At 38.7% G+C, this 20,567-nt stretch overlaps 1 protein-coding gene across 50 annotated transcripts in view; it reads right to left on the bottom strand.

Moving 5' to 3' along the window:
- The window catches only part of NUCB2 (nucleobindin 2), a 104,170-nt gene that overhangs the window by 16,340 nt on the left and 67,263 nt on the right, over nt 1-20,567 (bottom strand). For all 50 annotated transcript variants that reach the window (XM_019036399.4, XM_055355951.2, XM_063711018.1 and 47 more), the window contains 8 exons: nt 19,706-19,849; nt 18,962-19,069; nt 13,285-13,411; nt 5,502-5,605; nt 4,167-4,352; nt 3,894-3,984; nt 3,247-3,305; nt 3,057-3,149 (listed from right to left, as the gene is read on the bottom strand). In XM_019036399.4, coding sequence (XP_018891944.1) covers nt 3,057-3,149; nt 3,247-3,305; nt 3,894-3,984; nt 4,167-4,352; nt 5,502-5,605; nt 13,285-13,411; nt 18,962-19,069; nt 19,706-19,849 — 912 coding nt within the window. The remainder of the gene's footprint in view (nt 1-3,056; nt 3,150-3,246; nt 3,306-3,893; nt 3,985-4,166; nt 4,353-5,501; nt 5,606-13,284; nt 13,412-18,961; nt 19,070-19,705; nt 19,850-20,567) is intronic.

The raw sequence follows: 20,567 nt of genomic DNA, 5'->3' as shown, positions 1-20,567 counted from the left end.
ATATGAGATATCTATATACCTAATGCCCACAAAACCATTAAGTTTCAGTCAGCTGATCCGAGTGGTTAGGTGACTGTTACTGTCTTCCTCCTTTACCATAATATGTATAATCCCTCTTGAAGCCAAGTTCTTGGGTAAGAAAAAGAACCATTCCAGAAAGAAGACGGTTTTAGCCAAGAGTAAAGGAGGTTAAATTAAAATGCTCTCAACATTTTTTCTTAAAAAAACACAATTACCAAAATCAAAACTAAAGCTGACAACCTCTCCAAATCCTCTTGTACAGCTGTTACAGCCTGTGGCAAATTTCGTTACAAAGGTGTACTCTATAATGGTCAAAGAAATACACTTGATAGTTGGGATGTCAGCAGTCAACAGAGATCCCAATTTAGCATTTACAGCTCAAAAATTCAGATGAAAGTTACTGAAGCAAAATAGTGGGATTCAGTTACCCTGCATATGATGCCTATATCAGAGTTTTTGGCTTAAAGGGAGGAGAGGCAGAGCAAGAACTGCAGAGAAAGGCAAATATTTAAATGAGCGTAGTCATTAGATGGACCATGGACATTTGAGCACAGACTCGGTGGAAGTAAAACCTTGTGATGATCTAGAAAAGGGGTATTCCAGAAAAAAAGAAATATTAAGTCCAAATGCCCTAAAATGGGAACAAGCTTGATGAGAGGTAAACATCAGAAGGCCAGAGGAGAGAGAGTCACAGAGAGCAAGGCAAGGATGAAGTCACGAATCTTTTGGAAATAGGAGGGATTTGGGATCATATTACAAGGGAAATTGCAAGCCACTGAAGTATTTCTGTGCAAGAGAGCACATGACCTGATTTGTGCTTTTAAGAGCTTACTCTGCCTACTTATGAAGAAGTGTCTGCAGTGGGGTAAGGAATAGAAGCAGAGATGCCAGTTAGGAGACTTGCTTGGACTTGATTGGTATTAAATAGTAGTGGAAGTGGGGGGAAGTGGTCAAATTCTGGATCTGTTTGAAAGATAGATCAGACAGAACTTATAGAGGAAATGCAGGATGTGAGGAAAGAAGTTAAGGATGAATTAGCCTGAGCAACTAGATGAATTATGATTCATTTGTTGAAATGAAAAAGGCTGAGGAAGGAACAGATCTGGGTTTGAAGAAGATGTGAGTTAAACACAAGGAGAACTGTCAAGCAGATACAACCCTAGAACTCAGAGAAAGGAGACAGCTGAAGATAAAAATGTTGAACTCACCAGCATACATGCAGATATAGAGCATATATATAGAGACATGGGGCTCCACACTATCACTTAAGGAGAGAACGAAGCGAGAAAGGAGAACACGGCCAAGGGATGGGCCCAGGGCAATGCAACATGTAGAACTTGGAAAGAGGAGGAAGAGCCAGCAAAGAAGAGAGAGTGAGGTATGAGGAAACTGAGGAGGGGTGGTTTCCTAAAAGCCAAGTGAAGAAAGCATTTCGAGAAAGAGGGAGGCATCAACTGTATCAGCACAGATTAAGGCGAAAAGGAAAAGTGAAGAATTAACAGGAAGAGGAAGAATAGACAACTCCTTGAAGAGAAACAGAGAAATGAGGCAGTAACCAGAGGTTGTTGTTTGTTTTTGTTTTTCAGTACTGAAAAAAGGGTTTGCTTTGGTTTGGTTTTGAGATGGAGTCTTGCTGTGTCACCCAGGCTGGAGTACAGTGGTGTAATCTTGGCTCACTGCAAACTCTGCCGCCTGGGTTCAAGCGATTCTCATGCCTCGGCCTCCCGAGTAGCTGGGATTGTAGGTATGCACTACCACACCCAGCTAATCTTTGTATTTTTAGTAGACACAGGGTTTCACCATGTTTGCCAGGCTGGTCTCGAACTTCTGACCTCAAGAGATCCACCTGCCACGGCCTCCCAAAGTGCTGGGATTATAGGCATGAGCTATCATGCCCAGCCCAAAAAAAAAAGTTTTATACCTGATATGCAGTAGCATCTTTATCTTTTAGAATATTTTAAAGTAGTTACAAACTATTTTATTCATACTAAAGGCATCTAATATAATAATCTGGATCAAAAATGCAAACTTCAGCCTGTGCAACATAGCAAGACCTTGTGTCTCCAAAAATTAAAAAGTTAGCTGACAGCCTGGGCAACGTGGCAAGGACATGCTGTCTCTTAAAAAAAAAAAAAAAAATCGGCCTGGTGCGGTGGCTCATGCCTGTAATCCCAGCCAGCACTTTGGGAGGCCAAGGTGGGTGGATCACTTGAGGTCAGGAGTTTAAGACCAGCCTGGCAAACATGGTGAAACCCCATCTCTACTAAAAATAAAAAAATCAGCCAGGCGTGGTGGTGCATGCCTGTAATCCCAGCTACTCAGGAGGCTGAGGCAAGAGAATCACTTGAACCTGGGAGGCAGAGGCTGCAGCGAGCCAAGATCGCACCACTGCACTCCAGCCTGGGTGACAGAGTGAGACTATGTCTCAAAAACAAACAAAAAAGGCCAGTGGCTCACACCTGTAATCCCACCTATAATCCCAGCACTTTGGGAGGCCAAGGCGGATGGATCACCTGAGGTCAGGAGTTCAAGACCAGCCTGGCCAACATGCTGAAACCCTGTCTCTACTAAAAATAAAAAAATTAGCTAGGTGTGGTGGTGGGTGCCTATAATCCCTGCTACTCAGGAGGCTGAGGCAGAGAATCGCTTGAATCTGGGAGGCGGAGGTTGCAGTGAGCCGAGGTCGCGCCACTACACTCCAACTTGGGTGACAGAGTGAGACGTCTCAAAAAAAAAAAAAAAAAAAATTAGCTAGGCATGGTGGCTCCAGCTTGTGGTCCCTCCTCAGTCTCAGGAGGCTGAGACTGAAGGATTGCTTGAGCCCAGGAGGTTGAGGCTGCAGGGAGCCATGATTGCACCACTGCACTCCAGCCTGGGCAACAGAGTAAGACCCTGTCTCAAAAAAAAAACAAAAACAAAAACGCAAACTCCATTTAAATACAAATTCTGTATATTTTCCATCTTAAAGTAAGATTTATTGCAAGAATTAAATAACACATAGAAATAACATATTATCTTAAACTTTTAAAACCTACCTCATTCATTACATGTTCCCTCATTCTAAGCCTTTCTTCTTCCATTTCTACCATATCATCCTCTTCATTTTTAGGGTCATATACTTTCTCCAACTAAAAAGAAAAATTTTAAATGAACATGAAAGGAAAGAAAGTAACAAGAAAAAAAGAGAGAGAACAAGAACACTGAATACTTAATAAACTCCTTTACCTCTTTAGTAAATAGGGCTTCTAATTCTTGTTCATCCAGGAATCCATCACTATTGACATCTAAAGTTTAAAAGTTACAAATGCAAAAATAGATTTTAATACCTTAGAAAATAATTAAAATACAATGATTTATAAAGGGTTTACAAAAGTAGTACTGATGTGAAGCATCAATAGACTGCAGAAAAGCATTTATTCTTTTTCATGAAGCTTTAGATCAGCTGAACTGATAAATATGCTGTATTTATTTGTAATTCATAATCATTTGTAAGGAAAGCATATCTTGACCATTTTTTTCCAAAAATATAAAGTAAAGCAATATTCTATGAGAGTAGAAGTAAAATGTAATATTATAGTATAAAGCCTATTAGATATAACCTAGCTAGTCACAGTTTAGTTTTCACTTAACAGAGAACTTTGCAATAATTCATATGACTCAACAGTAAAAGCCAGTATAAAGACAGAGCTACTGATCTAAAACATTTTATACTGCAGGTGAGCAATAAATACTATCATATTACCCTAGAAAAACTCTAACCATTTACTCTCACTAGAACTCAATAGCAGACCTTGGCAGAAATCAATTAAGAGGAAAGCAAATACTTTTTCAAACAGCAGATATAAATATTAATATTTGTATCAAATCGTTACCATGTAATTTGAAAAATGTCTTGGGGTCAAAGTCGTTAGGATCCAATCCATCAGTCTCTTCCCATACCTCTTTTAGTTGATCTTTGCTTCCCTGTGAACCAATTTTAAAAAATTGCTCAAAACAAAATATAATCTATCTGTACAGACTCAAAATATAAATTTGAGGAACTTGGCAGAAGAATCAAGATTTAAGTACTAATAACACAATAAAAATCCGCTGATACGAAGAAGTATCTTTATCTAAAAATGGTTTCATAAAGTCACAATCCTTACTGGGTGATTAACTTTAGGGTGATTTTCATGCTTTTTCTTCATTTCTTCAAATTTAGACTCTTCTTCTTTTCTCTTTTCTTCATTCAATGTTTTTAAATATTCTCTCCTTTCATGTTCCTTCATCATTTCATATTTTTTAAATTCTTCATGTCGAGTCTTGTCATAGTGTTCCAGATCACTTGTTGCCTGAAATGCAATAATGCATTTAAGTTAAATAAAAACATTCACTTGAAAAATGTAAATAAAGCCATTCTTGAATATAGCATACTCTTGAACAGAAGTGGTACAGGAGGGCAAAAACATACTGGACTCCTCTTTTTAAATTCTACCATTTCATTTTAGTCAAGTTTTTTCTTCTTTTTTCTTGAGACGGAGTTTCACCCATCACCCAGGCTGGAGTGCAGTGGCACGATTTCGGCTCACTGCCACCTCCACCTCTTGGTTCAAGCGATTATCCCACCTCAGCCTTCTGAGGCCTCTCGAGTAGCTGGGATTACAGGCGCTCACCACCACCCCCGGCTAATATTTGTATTTTAAGTACAGACAGGGTTTCACCATGTTGGCCAGGCTGGTCTTGAACTGCTGACCTTGGGTGATCCACCCTCCTTGGCCTACCAAAGTGCTGGGATTACAGGCATGAGCCACCATGCCCAGCAATTTTAGTCATCATTATTACCAGAGAGTATTCAAAGAAACTAAAAGTTCAAAGCTAGCCCCAACTTTAGGAAACTCCTCATAAGCAAGTAATATATAAGTTGATTTCAAAAAAAAAAAAAGAAGAAAGGAACTATTATCAAATCTAGACAGTACAGAAAAACTAAAATGGCTTCTAACCATTTAACTAATCTAATACCTGCCAGGTTAGAACTAGTTCCATTCACACATAATGTGAGAGGTCCACAAACTCTTATCTGGAATCCCTGAGGCCAGATGTGCTCAGAATTTTCTACCTTAAAGAAAGGGAATATGGTACATATGCCATATTATGGAATATCCCTGTAGCATCTGTAATCAAACAGACTAGTATTTCTTAAGCAAAATCTATAAATATTCACACTAAGTAGGTTAAATAAAAACTGTAAATGGTTTTACTATAATTGGTTCATTCAGGCCAGGTTTCAGTTTTTACAGCTTTTGGATTTAGGAATTGTGGATAAGGGATTTTAGACCTGTATGTACATATTAGTATCTGTATTAATAAGGGTTAAGCTACCTTCCTTTAAAGAACTTCTACAGAATATATAAAACTTATATTTCCATTTCAGTGGGTTTACTTGTCAAATTACAAAACCTCAAAGGCACAATAAAGACAAAACTTTTTGGAATTATTCTCACCGCTTTGATTAGCATATCTAAATCTGTGGATTCAAACTTGTCAGGATTCAGGTGGTTTAGGTGATCAAATTGTTTTAGAAGAGCTTGGTGGTCCATGCCTATATCTGAAAGAAAATGAGAAAACTGTAAATGATCAATTTCTAGAAGCTAGAAACATTATAATAATTATACACAAGAAAAAGATTTCATATTTATTCCTATAGGATTTTATAAGGAAATCCAAAGTTTAAGAATAAAGGCTTATATTTACTTTATGAATACTGCGTATGTTATTCTAGTTAAAGATAGTGTTCTTGAACCTAGAGTGGAATGCAATTTAACATGTATATTTTTAAAAATTCTCTCTCATTTTTTTTTTGAGACATGGTCCTGCTCTGTCACCCAAGCTGGAGAGCAATGGTGCAATCATGGATCACTGCATCCTTGACCCCCTGGGCTCAAGCAATCCTCCCACCTCAGCTTCCTAAGTAGCTAGGACAACAGGTGTGCACCACTACGCCTGGCTAATTTCTTTTTTTTTAATTTTTGGTAGAGACAGGGTCTCACTATATTGCCCAGGCTGGTCTTGAATTTCTGGCCTCAAGTGATCCTCCCAACTCAGCCTCTCAAAGTGCTGGGATTACAGGCATGAGCCACCATGCCTGGCCTTATGCATATTTTAATGTTATATCTAAAACAACTAGTTGACTATCAGCACAATAACAAACCCTTTTTAATTATCTTAAAACTACTAAATATCCTTTTAATTAATCTCTAATATAGTATCCTTATCAAAGGTTTAAGTAGAATTTCTAAAAATAATTGCTCTAAAGCTTACATGAAAGAATTCCTTGTATATTGCTCCAATGGATCACTTATGAAACAATAAAAATCTAATTTAGGTAAATTCCTTTTAATTATGAAGTATTTTTAAGGAAATATCAATTTTTTTAACTTTTAAAAAACAAGTTATAATTTACTATAGTGAAATGGGTGAAGTGATGCTGGATTGTTTCAGTTGTATTACATAGTGGACACATGTAATGGATACACAGTGGATATACATACAAGACAGCTCACCAGAAACAACCCAATACGAGCCCTTCTAGAATTGAGCAAAATGGGTACATTGTCGAAGTTGTTGGAAATCAGCTCTCACTTAGAAGGAATATACAAATATGGAAGGGTGAAAGGCAAGAAAGAAATTGCTAGAGATGAATGGGAATTAGCACTATCTGTGTGAACTCAGCATTTCTAAAATATGTACATTTAACATGTATATGCATGTTTCACATGTATATGAATATGTATGTGTTTATATATGTGTCTATGTGTATAGACATGCATATTTCCTAGCTCCATGCAATTAAGGTGCCAAGAAAATACACTCCAGTAGCAAGGAGCGTACCTAGTGCCAGCTCTTGATCTAAAATATAGTTGCCCCTTAAGAAAAACCAGTGCTCCTCAGAGAAATGGCTCATTCCAGAGCTGGGGCAAGGTAGGTACAAGTTGATCCTGGAACATATTGTTATGCCAGAAAGTGAAGAACCGCTAAATCTGGTTCAACCAAGTTTTCACTGAATTCTAAGTATGGCACTGTACTAGCAGTTCTATTTATGAAGAAAATACTTGTTTTAAGACTTAGCCCTAAAAAAAAATGACCAGACAGTGAAATATATAAAAAGACCCTTAACCTCACTCAAAATAAGAGAAATACATATTAAAACTGCACTGCTATACTATCTAACAGAATGGAAAACTCCTAAAGTTTGATGACACATGCCATTAGTAAGCCTGTGAGGAATTATATCTGGCGGGTATGTGTATTGATACAACCTCTATGGAGGCAAATGTGGCAATATCTATCAAAATTACAAATATATATATATAATTTGATTTGGCAATTCCACTGTGAGGAAATTATCCTAAAGATAATCTTACAGGGATACACAGTGACATATGTACAGATAGTTCACTAGAAATAACCTAAATGTCAATTGACACGGGCCTGGCTAAATAAATTATAGTATATCCATATAATGGAGTTCTATGCAGCTGTAAAAAACAAAAAAAAAAAAAGAGAGATGGTCTCTATGTACTAATACAGAAAGATATTCAAAATATATTATTAATTGAAAAACAATGCACAAAAATGTTTTGCATAAAAAGAAAGGGACAATAAAAAAATTGTATTTGTATTTGCTTATATATAAAGAAACTCAAGAGTCAGGCACAGTGGCTCATGCCTATAATCCCAGCACTTTGGGAGGCTGAGGCAGGAGGACCACTTGAGGCCAGGAATAGGAGTACAAGACCAGCCTGGACAACATAGCAAAACGTCATCTCAATTATTTAACTTAAAAATAAACAAATAGATAAACCCAAGGAGGATGGTGTTAGGGGACATTGGGAACTGACAGGATACAAAAATATCAGGTAGATTTTTGCTCTACATTTTCTACATTTGAACCACGTGAATGGGCCAGGCACAGTGGCTCATGCCTGTAAACCCAGCACTTTGGGAGCCTGAGGCAGTTGGATCGCTTGAGCTCAGGAGTTCAAGACCAGCCTGGGCAACACAGCCAGACTCCATTTCAATAAAAAGAATAAAAACTGCCTACTTTAAAAATTACCCCCCTCCCTAAAATTAAGACTGTTTAAGCCCTTCCTCAAATTATCAGATATTTCCATTCATACTGAACCAATGAGAAAATAATATTCCTTAGTTTATAAGTTACATCAGATTGTTTTCTTTTTTTTTTTCTTTTTTTTTGAGACGGATTCTCACTCTATCACCCAGGCTGGGGCACAGTGGCATGATCTCGGCTCACTGCAACCTCCGCCTCCTGTGTTCAAGCGATTCTCCTTCTTCAGCCTCCCAAGTAGCTAGCAGCATATGCCACCACATCTGGCTATTTTTTTGTATTTTTAGTAGAGACAGGGTTTTGCCATGTTGGCCAGGCTGGTCTCGAACTCCTGACCTCAGGTGATCCACCCACCTCGGCCTCCCAAAGTGCTGGGATTACAGGTGTGAGCCACCATGCCCAGCCTAGACTGTTTTCTTTATGCAATGAAATTCAGTACCCATCTTGGAATGAAGAGGATACTGTTAAGACTGAGGGGATGGAAGTTGTCCCAGGGAGAGAAATCTCCACACATCTTAGGCCTGGCTTTAAGTATGGAATTACCTTGCATGCCTGACTACCCCAAGTAGCATGGCATGACTCGATTTACTTCTCATTGATATCCTTAATTTCAGGATGATGAGTATTTGGTATTTGTTTCTAAGACTATATGTTTAAAATGTAGATTATTATACTCTTTCCCAGAGCCAGAATCTCTGGAGGTGAGATCTAGTAATCTACATTTCTAACAAGATTTCTAGGAGATTCTCATGCAATCTGAAGTTTTAGAACCACTATTCCAAGAGTTAAATGTTCAGATGTTTATTAATGACAACAAACCACCCAGATAACCAACCTATGGGAGGCTATCACAAGGACACATGAACCAGCTTGAAAGATCTTCCACTGGCTAAATCTACTCCTTGATTTTGACTCATAATTAGAAAGTTCATTCCAAGATAATCCAGGAAATTCACCTGTGCTGTCACATAGTACTTTTATGATTTTATTTTCTACATTTAAATCTTTAATTCATTTACAATTATTCTGATAAAGGACATAAGAGATGTGGTTTTAACTATACCTTTGTCCAAATGGCTAGCAAGTTATACCAACACTACTTAATTAAAAATGTGTTGGGTGTGGTGGCATACACCTATAATCCCTGCACTTTAGGAGGCCAAGGCAGAAGGATCATTTGAGGCCAGGAGTTCCCTCAAACCAGCCTGGGGAACACAGTGAGATTTTGTCTCTCCAAAAAAAAAAATTAGCCAGGCACGGTGGCACACTCCTGTAGTCCTAGCTACTCAGGAGGCTGAAGTGTGAGAATCTCTTGAGCCCAGGAGTCTGAGGCTGCAATGAGCTATGATTGCATCACTGCACTCCAACCTGGGCAACAGAGTGAGACCTGTCTAAAAAAAATAAATTAATAATAATAAAAATAAAAACCTATCTTTATCCCACTAATAATGAGATATCACCTTTATATTAAACTAAATTATGTTGTGTGTTTAACTCTACTTCTGGAATGGCTGTTGTGTTTCACTGGTCTTTCTACTTTTCTGCCTAAGCCATACAGTTTTAATGACTGAGGCTTAGTGACATAATTTAATATTTAATATTAAAGATTTAATAGGATTCAGTTTCTAATATCTAGTCCTTTATTGTTCTTTTTCAGAGGTATCTAAGTTTTCTTACTTGTGTTCTTTTTCTTTTCTTTTCTTTTTTTTTGAGACACAGTCTCACTCTGTCACCCAGGCTGGAGTGCAATAGTGTGATCTCAGCTCACTGCAACCTCTGCCTCCCAGGTTCAAGCGATTCTCCTGCCTCAGCCTCCTGTGTAGCTGGGATTACAGGCATGTGCTACCATGCCCAGCTAATTTTTGTATTTTTAGTAGAGACAGGGTTTTGCCATGTTGGCGAAACTGGTCTTGAACTCCTGACCTCAGGTGATCCGCCCGCCTTAGCTTCCCCAAGTGCTGGGATTACAGGCGTGAGCCACCATGCCTGGCCTACTCGTGTCCTTTTTCATATGCACTTTAAAAAATTCACTTGGCTGGTGCCAGAAAAATAAAAGTATATATTTTTATTTGGATTATGTTTAAATTATATATTAATCTAGAGAAAACTGACATGTTTATAACACTGAGCCTTTGTATCAAAAAGTTATTGTGTCTTCCCACTTATTCAAGTCTACTTTTGCATCCTTCATGAGTATTTTAAAGTTTTTGTCTGTCAGTTTTGCACATTTCTGAGTAGGTTTATTCTGGACATTTTATCTTTGTTGCTATTGTAAATGGAGTCCTTTTCTTCCATTCTGTCTTCTAACTGGCTGTTACATACATATGGAAAATATTGATTTCTACGGATTAAGTTTACCATAATTTTCCTATCGAGGGGCTCAATTTTCCTATTGTTTATAGTAATTTTTTCCATTAATTATTTTGGGTGTTTCACATATATATAAACATCATATCATCTGTGAAAAAAGATGGTTTTATCACCTCCTTTCCAATTACTTTACCTCCAAATTTTTTTTATTTGTATGAATGTTTTGGCTAGGTCAGGCACGGTGGCTAATGCCTGTAATCCCAGCATTTTGGGAGGCCAAGGCAGGTGGATCACCTGAGGTCAGGAGTTCCAGACCAGCCTGACCAACATGGTGAAACACTGTCTCTACTGAAAATTAAAAATTAGCCGGGAGTGGTGGCAGGCACCTGTAATCCCAATGACTCAGGAGGCTGAGGCAAGAGAATCCCTTGAACACAGGAGGCGGAGGTTGCAGTGAGCTGAAACTGCACCACTGCATGCTCTAGCATGGGGGACTCAGTGAGACTCGGTCTCAAAAAAAAAAAATTAAAATTAAAAATCTAAAAATTAAAAATAAATAAATGTTTTGGCTTGTACCTCCAAAGCGATGTTATTTAGTGGTGGTTACAGTGGGCAACGCTGTCTTGTTTCTAATTTCAGTCAGGATACATACTTGTGCTTCCCCACTAAGTATGATGTAACTGAGTTGGATATAGCTTATCGTGTTACAGAAGTTATCTATTAATTAGTATTTTATTACTTTAAATTATGAATTGGTGTTCAATTTTGTCAAATGGATTTTCTGCATACATGGAGAAAGCCATATGACTTATAACTTTTCTTTTTTTTTTTTTTTTGAGATGGAGTCTCGCTCTGTCGCCCAGGCTGGAGTGAGGTGACGTGATCTCAGTTCACTGCAACCTCTGCCTCCTGGGCTCAAGCAATTCTCCTGCCTCAGCCTTCTAAGTAGCTGGGATTACAGGCATGTGCCACCACACCCAGCTGATTTTTGTATATTTAGTAGAGATGAGGTTTCACCATGTTGGCTAGGCTGCTCTCAATCTCCTGACCTCAGGTGACCCACTCGCCTCGGCCTCCCAAAGTGCTGGGATTACAGGCGTGAGCCATCATGCCCAGCAAGATAACTTTAAGATACCCTTGCATTTTGGAAATTCTATTACATAGCTATTTAATCTTCTCATAGCCTAAAATTAAAAGAATAAGGATTCTAATATTTATTCCAATTTATCATTTGTCCTTTGACTTTATGACTTTTTTTGATACATCAAAATTTTAAAGATTTTTTTCTCCTTAGGACTATTTATATGATGATTTATAATATTAGATTTCCTAATATTAAGTCCATCTTGTATTCCTGAAATAAATCCAACTGTCATGAGATAGTATTCTTTGGAGACATAATAATTTTGATTTTGGCATCAATATATGGCAAGAATGTGGAAGCTTTCCTTCTTTTTCTATGCTCTGGAATAGATTAAATAGAATTGACAATCTGCTCTTTAATGGTTTGATAGAATCACTCAAATCATTAAAGAGTAGACAGATAGTTTCCCTTTATGAAACTTATTCTTATGCATATCCTAGCAACTCAGGATTACTTGAGGCCAGAAGTTTCAGACCAGCCTGGGCAACACTGCAAGACCGTATCTCTAAAAAACGTAATTAAAAAAACAACTAGGCCGGGTGCGGTGGCTCACGCCTGTAATCCCAGCACTTTGGGAGGCCGAGGCGGGTGGATCACGAGGTCAGGAGACCGAGACCATCCTGGCTAACATGGTGAAACCCCGTCTCTACTAAAAATACAAAAAATTAGCTGGGTGTGGTGGTGGGCGGCTGTAGTCCCAGCTACTGGGAGGCTGAGGCAGGAGAATGGCGTGAACCCGGGAGGCGGAGCTTGCAGTGAGCCAAGATCACACCACTGCACTCCAGCCTGGGCGACAGAGCGAGACTCCATCTCAAAAAAAAAAAAAAAAAAAAAAATTGGCAGGGCATGGTGGTGCATGCCTGCACTCCTAGCTACTTGGGAGGCTGAGGTGGGAGGACTACCTGAGCCCTAGGAGTTCAAGGCTGCAGTGAGCTATGACCATGCCACTGCACTCCAGCCTGGGTGACAGAGGAAGATCTCGTCTCCTAAAAGATTTTCTTTAAAAAAAAGAAAGAAAAGAAATGGTCTGGATCTTGTGTTTTTTTCTGGGGCTAGATCTCTGAAAAATTTTCTATTCCATGTATGAAAATTCTTCTGATTAGATATTCTTTCTCTGCTTCCTTTTGGTTTCCTTTAATATTATTTCTCCTTCTTTAAACCAGTTGTTTAATTGATTACTTTTCATTCTTCCTTTTCATTGCTATAATTATGGCTGATTATACTGATTTTTGAATGATATAAAATGTATTATCTATTTAAAACATTAAATTCTAAAAATTAAGAGAAGCCAAATCAATACTAACATAAAATTTTGACTAGAAGAACATAGATGGCACGTACTAATATAAACTGACCTCAACAACCAAATATTAAAATTTTCTAGCCAGGCCTGCCGGCTCATGCCTGTAATCCCAGCTCTTTGGTCAAGATAGGAAGATTGCTTGAGCCCAGGAGTTCAAGACCAGCTTGGGCAACACAGCAAAACCCTGTCTAACTAACAAAAAAAATTAGCCAGGCATGGTGGCACACACCTGTGGTCTCAGCTACTCAGGAGGTTGAGATGGGAGGATCACTTGAGCCTAGGTGGTCAAGGCTGTAGTGAACTGTGATTGTGCCACTGCACTCCAGCCTGAACCACAGGGTAAAACGCTGTTTCAAAAGGAAAAAAGAAAAAAAAAAATCCTACCTTTTGTTTAGCACTTACCTTGAAGGGAATCCAACTTAGCTTTAATTAACATTCTTAACCTTCCTACTTCTTGCCTTTTCAGTTCATCAAGTTTTGTCCTCACATGGTGACTTACTAAATCCAGTTCTTTGCTTAGCCTCCCACTCTGTTAACAAAATTAGTAAGTTAGTTTTATCTATTACATTCCATTTTTAGACAAATGCAACAGCTTAAAAACAGGATTACAATACATTAGTGATAAATACTTTTGACTAATTTAGATAAATCTAATATTATAAAAAGCATTTCTTTCAAAAGATATTAGCTTTAGGGCCGGGCGTGGTGGCTCACGCCTGTAATCCCAGCACTTTGGGAGGCTGAGGTGGGCAATCACCTGAGGTCAGGAGCTCGAGACCAGCCTGGCCAACCTGGTGAAATACCGTCTCTACTAAAAATACAAAAATTAGCTGGGCGTGGTGACACACGCCTGTCAATCCTAGCTACCTGGGAGGCTGGGGCAGAAGAATCACTTGAACCCAGGAGGCAGAAGTTGCAGTGAGCCAAGATTGCACCACTGCACTCCAGCCTGGACAACAAGAGTGAGACTCTGTCTCAAAAAAAAAAAAAAAAAAAAAAAAAAAGGCCAGGCGCGGTGGCTCACGCCTGTACTCCCAGCACTTTGGGAGACCAAGGCGGGCGGATCACTTGAGGTCAGGAGTTCGAGACCAGCCCGGCCAACATGGTGAAACCCCATCTTTACTGAAAATACAAAAATTAGCCAGGTGTGGTGGCCCATGCCTGTAATCTCAGCTACTCGGGAGGCTGAGGCAGGAGAACTGCTTGAACCCAGGAGGCGGAGGTTGCAGTGCACCAAGATCATGCCATTGCACTCCAGCCTGGGCAACAAGAGTGAAACTCCGTCTCAAAAAAAAAAAAAAAAAAAAAAAAAAAAGATTAGCTTTAACTCTAAAATCAAGATGTCTGAAAAACCATGTAATTTAGAAAAGCATCATTAAAGCACAAAGCAGAAACTCAAAAGGTTAAATTGTAAAATGGTGTAGCCACTTCAGAAAACAGTTTGGCAGTTCCTCAAAAAGTTAAACATAGGGTGACCATGACCCAACAATTCCATTCCTAGATATATAACTAAAAGAACAGAAAACATGTTAACACAATAACTTAAACATAATATTCATAGCTGCATATTCATACTAGCCAAAAAACCAGAAACCTAAACGTCCATCAACTAATGAATGGATAAACAAAATATAGTATACCAATACAATGGTATATTGTTTGGCCATAAAAAAGTATAAAATGCTGACACATGCTGCAACATGAATGAACCTGTAAAACATTATGCTAAATGAGAGAAACCAGACACAACAAACTACTTATTGTATGAGTCCACATATATGCAATGTCCAGAACAGGCAAATCCACAGAGATGAAAAATAGATTTGCTGTGGTTGGGGAAAGGGGCGCAATTAGGAGTTACAGCTTAATGGGCACACAGTTTCTTTTGGGGAACAATGAAAATATTCTAAAATTAGATAGTGGTGATGATTTCACGACTCTGTGTGTATATTTTAAAAAAACTACTGAAATGGCAGGGTGCAGTGGCTCCCACCTGTTATCCCAGAACTTTGGGAGGCTGAGGTGGATAGATCGTTTGAGCACTGGAGTTTTGGGACCAGCCTGGCCAACATGGCGAAAACCCATCTCTACTAAAAATACAAAAATTAGCCAGGTGTGGTGGCACATGCCTGCAGTCCCAGCTACTCAGGAGGCTGAGACAGGAGAATCGTTTCAGCCGGGAAGGTGGAGGTTGTAGTAAGCTGAGATCATGCCACTGCACTGCAGCCTGGGCGACAGAGCAAGACTCCATCTCAAAAAAAAACAAAACAAAAACAGACAAAAAGACGCTGAATTTTATCCTTTAAAAAGATAGATTTTATGGTATATGAATTATACGTCAACAAAGTATTTATTTATTATTTTATTTTATGACACAGGGTCCAGTCTGTCACCCAGGCTGGAGTGCAGTAGCATGATTATGGCTCACTGCAGCCTCAATCTCCCAGGCTCAAGCAGTCCTCCCACCTCAACCTCCCGAGTAGCTAGGACTACAGATGCATGCCACCATGCCTGATTAATTTTTGTATTTTTTGTGGAGACAGGGTTTTGCCATGTTGCCCAGGCTGGTCTCGAACTTCTGAGCTCAAGCAATCTACCCACCTCAGCCTCCCAAAGTGCTGGGATTACAGGTGTGAGCCACCGCGCCTGGCTTGTTATTTTTTAAAAAGTTAAGTTGGTCAGCACCATTAGGGCAAAAAAGAACATTTAAATTAAGTTAAAAGTCAGTGGGCCTCTATAAGCATTAGTCGTTCCATATATAAAAGCTTTTCAAAATCTATCTTTTTTAGGTCTCCTTTGATTACTTTCTTCATAGATGAGTAATTAGTAGGAAAACTAGGAGAATATACTGTTACAGAATCAAAAAGAGCAGTATATTTCAAGGAGAGAACAGTCATTATTATTAGATAAAACAATGGTTGTCAAAATGTAGTCCCCAACTGGAAGCATCAGCATCACCAGGGAACTTCAGAAATGCAGGCTCTAGAGTTACTGAATTGGACACCCTGAAGGTAGGAACCAGAAATATGTTTTAACAAACCCTGAAATCTAAAAACTATTGAGAGAAATAAAGGAGCCCAGTAGAATGAGGAATCAAAGATGTTAGGATGTTCACTAGATTTGGCAATTAAGAAGTCATGGATGCCCTCCATGAAGGTATATTCAGTGGAACAGTGAGGGCAGTACCATAACCTTTCCAGTTAGGGAATGTTTGGGAAGTGAAGAAATGTAATATGATTCTCCTTTCAAAATGCTTAGCTGAAAAGGAAAGAGAGGCCGGGCATGGTGGCTCATGCCTATAATCCCAGCACTTTGGGAGGCCAAGGCAGGGGGATCATTTGAGGTCAGGAGTTTGAGACCAGCCTGGACAACATGGCAAAACCCCATCTCTACTAAAAATACAAAAATTAGCCAGACAAGGTGGCCCACACCTGTAATCCCAGCTACTTGGGAGGCTGAGGTGGGAGGATCACTTGAGCCTGGGAGGCAGAGGTAGCAGTGAGCCAAGATTGCATCACTGTACTCCAGCCTGGGTGACAGAGTGAGACCTTGTCCCAAAACAAAAAAAAAAAAAAAGGAAAGAGAAAATTCTAACTTTTTTTTTTTGTCATTTTTTTATGAAACAGAAGTCTTTGCTTGGCTATTTGTGATGATTCTATTGGTTTGCGTTTTATTGTCTAGTTTTACTCATTTTTTTTTTTCTTTTTTAAGAGATGAGGTCTCGCTCTGTGTCATGCGGGCTAGAGTACAGTCGTATAATCATGGCTCACTGCAACCTCAAACTCCTGGGTTCAAGTGATCCTCCCACCTCAGCTTTCTGAGCAGCTGGGACTACAGGCACACACCAACACATCCAGCTAATTTTTTCTATTTTTGGTAGAGATAGGGGTTTCACTATGTTGCCTAGGCTGTTCTTGAATTCCTGGGATCAAGTGATCCTCCCGCCTTGGCTTCTCAAACTGCTGGGATTACAAGTGTGAGCCACTGTGCCTGGCCTCAGATGATTTTTTTTTTTAATTTGAAGGATAATTTTAAATTTTAATTTTTAATTAAATTAATTTTAAATTTTAATTTTTTGTAGTGACAGGGTCTCGCTATGTTGCTCAGGCTGGTCTCAAACTACTGGCTAGAAGCCATCCTCTTGCTTTAGTCTCCCAAAGTTACACGTGTGAACTACTACTGCCCCGGCCCCCTTTTTTTTTTTTTTTTTGAGACGAAGTCTCACTCTGTTGCCCAGGCTGAAGTGCAGTGGAACAATCTCGGCTCACTGCAACCTCTGCCGCCCAGGTTCAAGCAATTCTCCTGCCTCAGCCTCCCGAGTGGCTGGGATTACAGGTGCCTGCCACCACACCCAGCTAATTTTTGTATTTTTAGTAGAGACAGGGTTTCACCATCTTGGCCAGGCTAGTCTTGAACTCCTGACCTCATGATCCACCTGCCTCAGCCTCCCAAAGTGCTGAGATTACAGGCGTGAGCCACCACACCCGGCCCCTCATTTCTTTTTTATTGTGTAACTGTTTAACTTCATTTTGGTTCCCCCTAACCCTTCATAGAAACAGGAATTGAATGTGAAAGGAAGATAGTTATAAAAGTATTCCCTGCACCAATCCAGGAAGCTTATTTTCTTCTTTTGCCTGAATATCTCTATGTAGTATCTCCCATGATCCACATTTTCTATGTTACCCCAAATAATGTTCTTACTCCTGATACAAGACATTAAGAGTTCTACATCAGATATATTCACCATAGGAAACTTGTTCCACAGATCGAATTAATCCTTCAGAAGAAGAGTAGGATTATCCTCAAAGACAATTCCTGGGAATTATTAGCATAACACTATTACCTTTTCCCCAGAAAAGTTCACAACTTCCAAGAGGAGAGCTGCGAACTAAATGCCACACCTGAGTGCTGTCAGACACCACAACCTAACAGGAGTCAGTCTTTCAAAGAAGTTCACACCAAGAACAGAAACTAAAATAAAAGGTTTGTTTGACCCAGAATGAGTCTTTCAAACACAGTTCTCTTATTCTGATTCTAGAAAAAAAGCAACGTAATTTTTTAAGAAAGTAAAACTTAAATAAATAAAAGTAACATAAGCAAACAAAATTATCTTAGGAGACATTATTGGAATTTTAAAATTAACTGGATTTTTTTTTACTCACTGAGTCTAAGATAAACCCAGCTAAACTGATTCATTTCCTTTTAAGGAAAGATTTTACAAGAATCTCTCATGTCAGATCTTTACAACCCCCTTTCTTATTATGAGTACTAAAGAGCTGACTATGGCTGGAATTATGTCAAATAGGGTTCTCAGGACAGAGTCAAATGGTTAAACCTCTCTGATTGATATAACACATAGCCCATTATCTCTTCTGTTAATCTGGACCTGATTAAAACACCAGAACCTCGCCTATTCCAAACTTTTGAATAACTTCCTACTGTCCTCAGATAATGACCAAACCCCTTAACATGATATACAGGCCCTCTGTCATCGAGAGTGTGATTCTTTCCAAACCTCATCTTTTGGCCACTCAGGCCTCCATTTCCCATTCTGGGGTCTAGCCACAGTTACTGCTTCCAGTTTCCCATATACCTCTTGCCTCTGTACCATTGCACCTTTGTCTAGGATGCCTCCCAGTATCTCTCCTTTTCTCACTACATCTTTAAGCTCTGGCATAATCTCTATTAGGAAGAATAACTTCCCACCTCGCCCCACTGCTTCATATTAGATTATGTGTCTGCCTTCTGTATTTCTAGATTAAATACTCATCATATAATCCATCCTATAATCTATTTCTGGATATGATTTTCCCTTGAGGGTTCCTTAAGGGCTGGGAATAAATCTCATCTTTGTATTTCTGGTACTTAGCTCAGTGCCTGGCATGTGCAAATGTTTGTTAAATATTTAAGCCGAGCGTGGTGGCATGCACCTGTAGTCCCAACTACTGGAGAGACTGTGGTGGGAGGATCACTAGAGCCCAGGAGCTCAAGGCCAACCTGGGTTATATGGTGAGACCTCATCTCTAAAAAAATTTTAAATTAAGATACATATATGTATATATTATTGAATTGCATTTACCTTTATTTCCTCTATGTCTGCTTTCTGGAGCTTTTCTCTGAAGTGTTTATCTGTTTCCAGCACATCAATCACTTGCTTGAGATATTCATCATAATAAAGTCCAGTATCCTTCAAATTAAGAAACCAACAATAATGCTTCTGCAGGTTTTTCCTTGTTTGAATCTAAAGAGGTCAATCCTGGGAAACAATTTCTAGCAAAATGGCATTAAGACATATTTACTTTGATAGTTTCAACAAAGTGAAAAGCTATATTTCTGAAATAAATAGTTTTATATCAGAACCAATATCATCTTTTATTGTTACATAAAGGTAGATTTTTCTTTTTTACGCCACTCTCTAGTCCAGTAGATTTTCTATATAGTTCAGACAATGAAGATTTTACCATTTTGGTTTCTCCCCATTGTTATCTGCCTCTGCTTTGAATATAATACAGTGTTTTCTTGGCTAGTTAGGTCTGTGTTGGAAATGTATTACGATTAATTCTTCTATCTAATATACTAACTATATTAAATAAATGTTGTGTAATGGTAAACAGCATATGCTTGGCCAATACTCTTTTCACTGCTATTTCAGAAATAGTTCCCAAGTGTACAATTTTATAAGTAATAAATATTAGCAATATTTTTGTTATAATTCCTCTCATTTCATTTAGTTATAGTTTCACCTCATTTTACCTCATTTAGTTACAATTATAATTCATTTCATTTAGTTATAATTCCTCCCATTTCACTTCATTTCACTTACTGGTGGTTCTATCTTCGCACTTTCCACAGGGTGAATATTTTGTACTTTTGTCTTGTCTATGTCAATAGGCACAGCTTCAAGAGCAGTAAGTAAACATGTAATCAAGAGAAAGCAATACTGTAGCAGGATGGTCCTCCACCTCATCTGAAATAAAGGAATAATTATGGTAAAGTCATGAATAGATGTTTTAACTCTATATACATGCATTCTGAATGTCACATTAATCATATATTTAATCTCGAGAGGTTTAATAAAATAAAAAAAAATTATAGGAAAGGAAAGAATAGATTAAAACTTGTCAAAAATAATGCTTAAAATAGATCACTAAAGAAAATCAAGGGAGAAATGTTTTTGTAGCCAAAATTAAAAAGACAGAATACAATATTTTAAACTGTTTTTGTTTGTTTGTTTGTTTGTTTGAGACAGAGTTTCACTCTTGTTGCCCAGGCTGGAGTGCAATGGTACGATCACTGCTCACCCCAACCTCTGCCTCCTGGGTTCAAGCGATTCTCCTGCCTCAGCCTCCCAAGCAGCTCGGATTACAGGCATGCGCCATCACGCCTGGCTAATTTTGTATTTTTAGTAGAGACGAGGGTTCTCCCTTTTGGTCTCGAACTCCCGACCTCAGGTGATCCGCCCACCTTGGCCTCCCAAAGTGCAAAGATTACAGGCGTGAGCCACTGTGCCCGGCCTATATTGTTTTTATAGTATAAGAAAACATTTGGCTAATTACAAAAGCTTCAATCTAGCCATGGCTTTTTTTTTTTTTTTTTTTTTTAAGGCAACGCGGTTTACCCACAGAACACCTTTTGGAAAAGAACACATAACCCCATTTTCACCACAACCCTAGGTGGTACATACA

This window comes from Gorilla gorilla, chromosome 9, assembly GCF_029281585.2.
Source record: "Gorilla gorilla gorilla isolate KB3781 chromosome 9, NHGRI_mGorGor1-v2.1_pri, whole genome shotgun sequence".
NCBI classification, from domain to species: domain Eukaryota; kingdom Metazoa; phylum Chordata; class Mammalia; order Primates; family Hominidae; genus Gorilla; species Gorilla gorilla.
Note: the sequence above shows the minus strand (reverse complement) of the source record. Positions and strands in the feature narration are given on the sequence as shown.